General features: G+C 39.4%; 2 protein-coding genes across 2 annotated transcripts; one reads left to right on the forward strand and one right to left on the reverse strand.

Moving 5' to 3' along the window:
* The first annotated feature begins 1,045 nt into the window (after positions 1–1,045).
* Positions 1,046–4,700, forward strand: lamtor1 (late endosomal/lysosomal adaptor, MAPK and MTOR activator 1). Its single transcript, XM_026193179.2, has 5 exons — positions 1,046–1,366; positions 2,184–2,323; positions 2,418–2,495; positions 2,719–2,842; positions 2,968–4,700. The coding sequence occupies exons 1-5, from the start codon at positions 1,325–1,327 to the stop codon at positions 3,058–3,060; spliced, it is 477 nt and encodes a 158-aa protein (XP_026048964.1). The 5' UTR covers positions 1,046–1,324; the 3' UTR covers positions 3,061–4,700.
* lrrc51 (leucine rich repeat containing 51) lies at positions 3,462–7,939 on the reverse strand. Its single transcript, XM_026193178.2, has 5 exons — positions 7,797–7,939; positions 7,450–7,542; positions 6,466–6,671; positions 6,235–6,383; positions 3,462–5,673 (listed from the first exon to the last, which is right to left on the reverse strand). Exons 2-5 carry the CDS (start codon positions 7,499–7,501, stop codon positions 5,541–5,543), a joined length of 540 nt encoding a protein of 179 aa, XP_026048963.2. The 5' UTR covers positions 7,502–7,542; positions 7,797–7,939; the 3' UTR covers positions 3,462–5,540.
* Between the last annotated feature and the right edge of the window lie 1,264 nt (positions 7,940–9,203).

The raw sequence follows: 9,203 nt of genomic DNA on the forward strand, positions 1-9,203 counted from the left end.
ACAGAGATCTTATCACTGCCAGCTGGTTGCAAAAACAAATAATTTGTTCCCATTTATTAACTTAAATCTACAGACACAGTTTGATGGGCTTAAATTATTATTTTTGCAGCATTGACGGTGATTCCAAAAGAGATATTAGCTTAAAACTTGGTGTGCAGCAAGTCCTTAACAACTTTAAGGAAACTGCACAAGTTGAGGATAAAAGAAACCAAAGAAATTAAAGCAGAGAAACAGTATCTGAAAATCATAGTGAAACAAAAATCCAGCAAAGACCTGACACGGGGCCTGAGAGATACAGTAGATACATCTACTGTTCACTGAAGCCTCATCAGAAATGGTGTCAGAGGAAGGGTGTTTGTCAAGAAGCCGTACGTTCTTCACAAAGGGAGTCAGGAAGAAAAGTTTGAGGTATGCCAAATTACACATGAACTGGACTGAAAATGAGTGGAAACAGGTCTGATGGAGTGATGAACCTTTTGCGTCATAAGATTGTTCTGTGTAATGTGTATACAGCAGGTCAGGAAACAAGTACAACACAAACTGTTTATAAAATATGGTGGCGACTCTGTAAGGTTTTTGGCTGCATTTCAGCCAGTGTTAAACCTGAGATTTCTTTCTGATATACGCATTTCTAATCCTGCCAATCCTTTTCACTTTCAATTTTAAAAATCATATCATCTGCAGCTCTGCCACCTCCAGCTCTCTACTTAAAATCAGGTCTCATTACCATCTGGCACAAATCTCACAGGACGCTCGTCTTCACCCACTTCACCCCGGCTCCACTCTAACCCTAACCTCTTTTGTGCACTGTCCATTGATTTGGATGGTTAACCCCAGGTATTTAAACTCATCTACCTTCATTGCGTCTTCACCGTTACAAAAAACAGTACGTAAACAAAAAATACATAATGAAACCATCAAAAAGCAACATACTAAAAATGTCGTATATTAGTATTAATATATTATTCATTTCCTCGCGACCCTGAAAAGGATAAGCGGAAGCGAATGGATGGATTGATATTATCTATTTATTTATCATTCATTCAGTTCACGTTTAAAGCTTCCTCTTCACGTGACGAGGTCCGACGTCGCTTCTCAAAAACCGGAAGTGGTTCTTGTGTTGTTGCGTTAGAGCTACTGTCATGTGATAGCTCGCCCGAGAAGCTGCTGCTGCTTCTGACAGTAGCTCCTTACCTTTAGATGAGGTTATAATACAACCACGCTGGAGACAACTTTTATGTTTGCTAGAGAAGAACAGCACGACTGGTTTCTGACGGAGAGAAGGGACGCCGGGGTTGTGTAGTGTCGGCCGTCGGACGTTGCCATGGGTTGCTGTTACAGCAGCGAGAACGAGAACACAACTCAGGTAGTTAGCTGTTAGCAGGCTAAACCCAATATGTGAAAGCTGGGCAATTTAAAAGTGGAGTACCTAATAGTATATTATCCCTTTGGGCATATTTCCCCGCAGACGGTACACGTGAGTAATGCGTGACGACGTTAACAAGTGGTCGTTTTCTAGGGGCTAGCAGCTTGCTACTGTAAGCTAGCCTTTGGCTAGGCCTTTTGTGAAGTACAAGCCAGTTAAGTTAGCCAAGATGATAAACAGTCTGACTTCAGAAAGCTTTAACAGATCCAGAGGCAAAGAGATGTGTTTTGATGGTTTAAAAAAAAAAAAGTTATTTACTTATATAAATGGTTTTAAAGCGAGGTGAAAAGTAAAGAATAAGTTGCTAACGTGTTAGATAGGACAAACGGCAAGGTGAGGGACATTTGGGATTTTACTTTCATGTAGTCATATGACCCTAAAGATTCCCAGCTATTTTTAGTTTAGAGAAACAAGTCATTTCTTCCTCCATGCATCTTTCCAGTTTAAAGGAGCAATGGGGACAGAATGAAGATCTATCTTTCTCTGCCTGCCTGTGTTGTGCTCATATATTTGTTTTAGACTGAAGAAATTACTTTTGGAGTATTTGTAAGAGCACCACAAGTTGCAGAAGTGATACTTTGTGCGTTGTTGCATTACTATAATGTAATTATATTAACACACACACACACACACACACACAAAATAATGAAGTAAAATAAAACAAAATAAATGATAACTTTAAAGTGGTCTCAACTGTCATAATTAGCTTTGATTTAGAAGGAAAAAGAAGTAAGTTAAATTTCTTGATTTGTTTAAGGAAGAGACAAAGCCGCTCATCTCCCCGAACCCTCCCAGCAAACCACTAAATGGCGGGACCGGCTGGAACCCTGGAACTAGCTCATCAGCGCTGTCAAATGAACAGGCCCTCCTTTCATCCATCCTGACAAAGACGGCACAGTAAGACCCTCCTTAATGCAAATGTAGCCATGCCACTGACAATAACGCAAGAGTGTCTGTGTAATAAACATACCGTTATCCCCCTGTACATCAGGAACATCATCGACGTCTCAGCAGCAGACGCCATCATGGTGGAGCCGCATGAGTACATGGACAGAGCTCGACAATACAGGTGTGCAAATAGACGGTTTATGGCTTGATGGGTTTTGTTTACTGGCTCATAATAATTTTGGATGGCTCTTCAGCATGTTGTTTGATTTCTACCAAACAGAGCAGCCTCGTTTACACTAAAACACAGGTGCAGGTTAAACACTAGCTCCTCAAAGCACAGTCTACTGGTTTAAGAGAACTTAAATAGCAGCACAGCTGATTTCTTTATGTTTTTCTCTCTTCAGTACAAAGATGACTGTATTGAGCACCAGTCTGCCTCAAAACAAAGCCCTCGCTCTCCCCTCCCTCACCAGCCAGCCCCACCAAGTACTTGCGAGTGACCTGGTGCCATACTCAGATGTTCAGCAGGTATCCATCCATATGTAACATACTCTGATTGAATGGGGCTGTGTGATTCCTGTGCAGAATCCCCAGTCATGTCATTTTAAAGACAGCTAAGCGGTTAGAATTTGACTTCTCTTTTTTCTTTGCAGGTGTCTAAGATAGCAGCCTATGCTTACAGTGCAATATCTCAAATCAAAGTGGATGCTAAAGAAGACTTGGTGGTCCAGTTTGCCATTCCCTGATTCTGCAACTCTGGCCTGCATATTGTTGCTCCAGTCCCACTTTCTTCGTGTCACTCCTGCATCCTCAACCTCCAGCCCCACCCGTCATTAAACATTTTGGTCCTCCTGCTTTCTGCTTTAAACTGCTTCAAAGACGAAGACAATGTAGGGTCTTACCCCATGGCTGTCCTCGAGTGTAATTAATTTAGTGACAAATGGAAGATGGGTTTGAGCTCGTATGTACATCAGCGAGGCCTCCAGCTGTGGAAATCAAACTTTTTGATGATCTCTTAAAAAAAAAAAAAAGTTTTCCACAGGTGTTTTTAGTTTCTTTGTTTTCTGAGAATCAGAGCTAGCTTGTCACCTTGCTGATACCTATGTTGGACTCACCTGGGATAAAGCTGTTGGATTTTTGACACAAAGCTGTTGGTTAATACAATGCATTTGATAAAGTCTCCACTGAAAAAAAGGGATCACTGTGGCGTGGAATATCGCAAATAATCACTGCACCACATGTTGAATATGTTATTTACCAGGGGAATAAAAAGCAAAACAAAACCACCAAACATGATTTAATCTTAACTCTTCATATATGTTTAGCTCTGTTTTACATCCTTGATGTCACCAGAAATTCTTCAGTCTTTATCCCTGAGCAACAAAATGTTAATGTTAATATTAGCACCAGTAAAAAGGAATGACACGCTTTTTCTCCCAAAATTAAAATGTTATCGTTTAGTGGAGTATACTGGCAACCATAAACAACTCACACTAAACTAGTTAGAGTGAATTTCAATGACATTTGACAGTGACGGTGGAGTAATCTGTTATTCCAGTCGAGGCCAAACCTTAATAACCTTTCCTTGGCTGGTGGGTGAGGATGCAGCTTTTCTTGGGTCACAATTCTGGAGTTTACAGGTGGCGCTGTGTCCTCTGCGCTTATCTAGCATTAAATAAACGAGCAGGCCAGAAGTTCAAGTGTAATATTCAAAGATGAAAGTGCGTGGTTGGGTGTGTGCGAGTGTGTGTAGGGACAGATATTGTGTCTTCATGCCTTTGTACAGAATTTTCTGCTTGAATATAAAAACTAAACATGATGGATTGTATGAAGTCCCTCCTTTTTGTAGAGACTTCACTGGTCAGAATTGGCTAAGATCTTGTGGCGATAAGTTTTTATGAAACACAAGAACCCTTTTAAGGCCTGCATTTGTTAAGCTTTTAAACAAAGAGGTTTCCCCTGCAGATTGCAATATGATTGGATTCGTTCATAATCAGAAACTAACCGTTATAGCAGTGCAGCAGGGGGCAGGGTGTTAACAATCAGTCTATAGCAGCAAATAAAACGAATTGGTCCCTTTTTGTGATTATTTATTTCTGTTTCTCGAGTATATATTTGCTCCTCGGAGGAGAGCACGACTGTATGCGTGGGCAGGGAGCACGGTGAAGCGCTCTAGACACAAAAGGGATAATCTGCTAGGCTTTGATTATTTAAACCACGCAACTGATCTGAGCTTTTTGCAATGGGTTCTTGGCATTTTTTCCCCCTTTATGTTTGTTACTCAAAAGTGTAATACTACCTGAAATATGTTTGTAATGTCTTAGGCTAGTACCAAAAAGTTTTAGTTTTGTTTTTTGTTTAATTCATTAAAGACTTTTAACAAATCGCTCCTGTCCTGACCCCAGTGTGCTCTTATGTGAGATGTAATTATTCAGTGATGCTACAGAGATGGTCAACAGCACTTTCTTTAATTTAACTTTGTTGCAAACAGTATTAAAATATTTCCAAAACCCACATGAATGATCAGATATCTGGATGTGAATGACAACATTTTGTGATCTATGGATAAAGAACACAGTAATGTACTACAACACTACTAATTCTGAAGAACGGTTATTATCAGTGGCCTCATCAATCAGCCACGCTTGAGTTAACTGATTTAAAGAAAAGTCAGGTGTCTCTTTTTTTATGCTTTTTTTGTATACTGCCTTTAGTATATTTAATAAAGCCATGCAAAATTACTATTAAACTTAGTTCTGAGTTATAGGCCGTGCTAGTAAGCAGAAGTAGGCTGAATTTTGTCACTTTATGGCCTGTTTTGAGCTCATATCGCTCAGTACAAGAGATTACTACACAAAATGCAACACATATAAGCTCTTTTTTTTTTTTTTTGAGAAAAAGGTGAGAGATTGTGACATACCCCTTGATATTAATGCTCAAAGGGTCATTGTTTCCCAGAGCCTCTCCCTCTTCTTTTTTATTTTTCTCTCTGTGACCCTCCTGCTTTCTCTGCAGCTCTCAGTCACCTTCTCATATACTCTTAGTATTTAAGGACTGGCTTGCCATCCATACAATGCCAGATCATACAGCTAGATTTTTAATAGTAATGTCCGCCTCTTTATTCAGTGTTTGGATTAATCCCTTTATGTGTGCTTCATGCTTAATAAAGTGTGCACTTGACAAATAGGTAAAGAGTATCAGTTTATGGATGGAGACGAGCCAGCAGTCACTGGTTAACCTTGCTGCTCCTGCAGCGGCTGTTGCTCTGGTGCCAGATCTTTGCCAAGACTCGCTCCTGTCGCGTTATGGCACTGAAGTCCATTGTCTTTAACCGAGGCAGGACGGTAATCACACGATTCCTACATACAGAAAGACGCCCAATAAATATCTCAGGCACATTTTGTAGACATTTATACAGAAATAACACTGAATACTAAAAAGGCCTCGTCTTTGCAAACGCATCCAAACTTTATCTTGTGTAACCAGCACTGCAAACATGCTCTAAATGAATGAAGAAGCTGCTGTCACTCATTAGAAATCGGTTTTAAACAGAGGCGCCTCTGTCTGCAGATGGACATGAGCCTGCAGTCACTGCACTGTATGTGTTTTTTTAACCGGTGTTGCTATGCAGACTAGGACAAGTAATATGAACCCTATCTGCATTTAAGCACCTGTTACAATGTTATGAACTTAGATGCTTGCCGTGCACTCATGTCACACTTACAGACATCTGCAGAATGAGAGCAATCCCTCATTCTACACCTCTGAGGTGTCTGAGCTTCTGATTGTCTGGACTTGGTTCTGTAAACAGCAAACTATCATCAGCTTCTATAAAATATCTCCCATTTAAAACACATTAAAGCTCCCTGGGACATGTGTGACGAGTGTTTAGTGTAAAATACAGTTGAGAAAATCTCCACCTGTATGCCTTGTTGGTTTCTATGACATTTCCATGCAGAGTGATGGTGTGCAGATGTGGCAGCACTCCCAGCCTGTCCACCTCTGACAGAATAAAAATGCTGTTTCCATGAAGGTACAACACACGCAGTTCACGCAACTCACACAAGACCTGGAACACACATGTGTACACCAGCTTCAGATGTACTTCAGATGTAAAAGAAAGACAAGCAGCTGCTGATAACGACACTCACGTGGTCTATGTGTGTGATTTTGTTGAAGGAAAGATCCAACCAGGTTAGATGTGCCGGCTGAGCCAGGAAATGGCTAACAGTCTTCTGGAGGTCATGAAGCTCAGTGATGTTGTTGTTGTTGAGGCGGAGCGAACAGCTGAGATATTTCATCTCTGAATTTTTCTTTAGAGGCCGCAGACCGCTGTTGGGCTCCTCTATCCATGTGTCTGAAACCCCAAATAAAATAAAACATTATTTTATGAATATTAAGTGAATATTAAGTGCTACTAAAGTACGGGCCTGTGATTGTGTTTGACTTTATGTGCTGCTGTATTAGTGTTGCCATCTTTTTCATTAATATAAAGGACTTGAGGCTTAACGAATCCCTCCGACGTAACATAAAATTCTCATAAAAATGGTCAGAAATTATTTTAAATATCTTAATCGATACTCACAAATATATTTAACATTTCTCTTGGGGGGAGGGGGGGGGGGTGCTTGTAGTGAGATAAGGACAGACTAGAAATCTAAAGAGCAACTGTTCCAAACTTCAGGCTGCCATTGTCCAGTCTGAAATGTGATAATCTTCTGAGGCCCACCCAAACCCACTGTTAGAGCTTTGATCGTCACACAAGTGGAAAAATAAGTAATTTCTTTGTGTTATTCAGTTGGATCTTCTGACAATTTACTTCTTTAACTTAAAATTCCAACAACAGCTTCCCCCCCAACTAATGTAAGTTATGTATAAATTTTAAAGCGCCATGACCCTGTTTTATTACTTCAGTTTCTTTTCAAAACATCAATATTTCAGAGTGACTTTAAATTATACATTTTAAATGGATTTGAATTACCCCAAAAGGATTATCATTTGATTTGGACTATATAAGTGTGCATCCTAATAGGTTCATTAAGTTAGAGATAACTAATAATTTACTTATTTATTGTAAATGACCTCTTGCAGCCCTTAAGATCCTACATAAAGAGCGATATAGCAAAGAGTATTACCTGTTAAACTGCTGATGTTTTTAAAAGATAAATCCACTGGAGCTGCATACATAGTCACCCGCCAGCAGGGGGAGATGATGTTACGGTGAAGTACTGCGTTTAACAAGAACGTCTTTAAACACAGCACGATCATAAACACAAACAGCACGAACGAAAAGTTTGTGATATGAGTGAATAACACACACTCACTGCTGCAGATAATGAATTTAAAGCTTCTGTAAAAGCACCATAAACGTGTCATGATCTGTCAAGTCATGCTAAGTATGCTAAGCAGCACATTTGAGCCATAAACGCTATTTCTAACCATACTGATCAGTTTTAATCATTTATGTGGATATTTCACTTACCCAGAGTGTAAGGTATATTATACAGCTAATACACGTCACGGTGGCACAGCTTCCAGTAATGAGACAACAATTCGTTTCTATAGAAACGACCGAGTGCCATATGGAACTTGTAGTCCAAGCCAGTCTTGCCAAACGGCAGACATCTTGAAGCACTTTTTTGTGCAAAATGCAATGAAATGAACTAAATCTGTTTGAATCATCTCTACCATTTTGGATCTGTTTCGTCTGAATGTGGATCTGTCCGTTTCAGCTTCCTTACAGGAAGTTAGCAATGCTAAAGAAATGCTGGAAATGTGGACTGTGCTTGGATGAAAAATTCAAACTTTAATGAACAAAATTAAGTAATATGATGAGTAAAATATTTTTTAAAAAAGCCAATGGTGAGACAATTTTCTAAAAACAGACTATTTACACAGAAATGAACACTGTTCTGATCATGTATATGAGTTAATATGATGAATTTAATTGAATTGCATGACATTAATGCAAACGTTATTTAACTGTATGTATGAACATAACATATTTAGCTTCATACATGCAGCTAAATAGCCTCCCTATGAATATTCATTGTTGTTACCATCAAATTCGATATCATGTACTCGAGGAAAAAAACATGAAAAAACAAAACTGGGAGGGGTATCGAAACGCAGTCCACTATGCGTTTTGAGGAGAAAATTACATAGAGCAAAGAAAAGTTTAACCCTTTCATGCATGAATTATGATGATGTCAATCAGGATTTCTTTTCTTAAGTATTTTTATTCATCTTTAGGCATAAAAAGATGAATAAAAATACTTAAGAAAATAAATCCTGATTGAGGTTGTCATAATTCACACATGACAGGGTTAAATAACAATAATTACAATGAAACACATACAGTAACATTAAACGACCAGTGGGTGGCAGGGTATGGAGTGACACATTAATGCCCAATGTAGTGGTTTATGTGCAAGTATACCATCAACACTGACACAATAGCTGTCCACTGTAGTGACCAGTATGTGTGAAAGAGTTATTTGGAGTGAACAAAATTCATTGCTGCGTGCAAGAAATGTATTTCAGTGTCTGCTATTTATCCATACACACACACAATAACAGCCCCGCTCTCTCAGTTGTTGGCATTTGCTCTCGCTCAGATCTCTGCTCTATGTGCTGACGGACATCTGCGGACCTGCTCTCAGTGTGTTGCTCCTGCTCTCAACATCTCTGCACCCTCAACTTTTTCTGTACTCGTTATAAATGTGCGACAAAACCAACTGATCACAGACTTGGGTGCAAAAACTCTGATTGGCTGTTTTGGTCTCCAATCAGCTCGGTAGCTACTGCATGCCGGAAACACTGTCCAAAGTGTAGTTAAACCCATTTTCGGTTAGTATGTTATTTTATTTTAAATATGTAATTTTTTAAG

This window comes from Astatotilapia calliptera, chromosome 14 (genome assembly GCF_964374335.1).
Source record: "Astatotilapia calliptera chromosome 14, fAstCal68.1, whole genome shotgun sequence".
Lineage (NCBI taxonomy): Eukaryota > Metazoa > Chordata > Actinopteri > Cichliformes > Cichlidae > Astatotilapia > Astatotilapia calliptera.

What these genes read in the sequence shown, in the direction of transcription:
- lamtor1 (XM_026193179.2), top strand. Translation starts at nt 1,325, where the DNA reads ATGGGTTGCTGTTACAGCAGCGAGAACGAGAACACAACTCAG. An exon ending in ATCCTGACAAAGACGGCACA is followed by an intron (nt 2,324 to 2,417) that starts GTAAGACCCTCC and finishes CCTGTACATCAG; the next exon opens with GAACATCATCGACGTCTCAG. An exon ending in GACAGAGCTCGACAATACAG is followed by an intron (nt 2,496 to 2,718) that starts GTGTGCAAATAG and finishes TTCTCTCTTCAG; the next exon opens with TACAAAGATGACTGTATTGA.
- lrrc51 (XM_026193178.2), bottom strand. Translation starts at nt 7,501, where the DNA reads ATGTATGCAGCTCCAGTGGATTTATCTTTTAAAAACATCAGCAGTTTA. An exon ending in AAATCACACACATAGACCAC is followed by an intron (nt 6,384 to 6,465) that starts GTGAGTGTCGTT and finishes TGTGTGTTCCAG; the next exon opens with GTCTTGTGTGAGTTGCGTGA. An exon ending in GAAACCAACAAGGCATACAG is followed by an intron (nt 5,674 to 6,234) that starts GTGGAGATTTTC and finishes TTCTGTATGTAG; the next exon opens with GAATCGTGTGATTACCGTCC.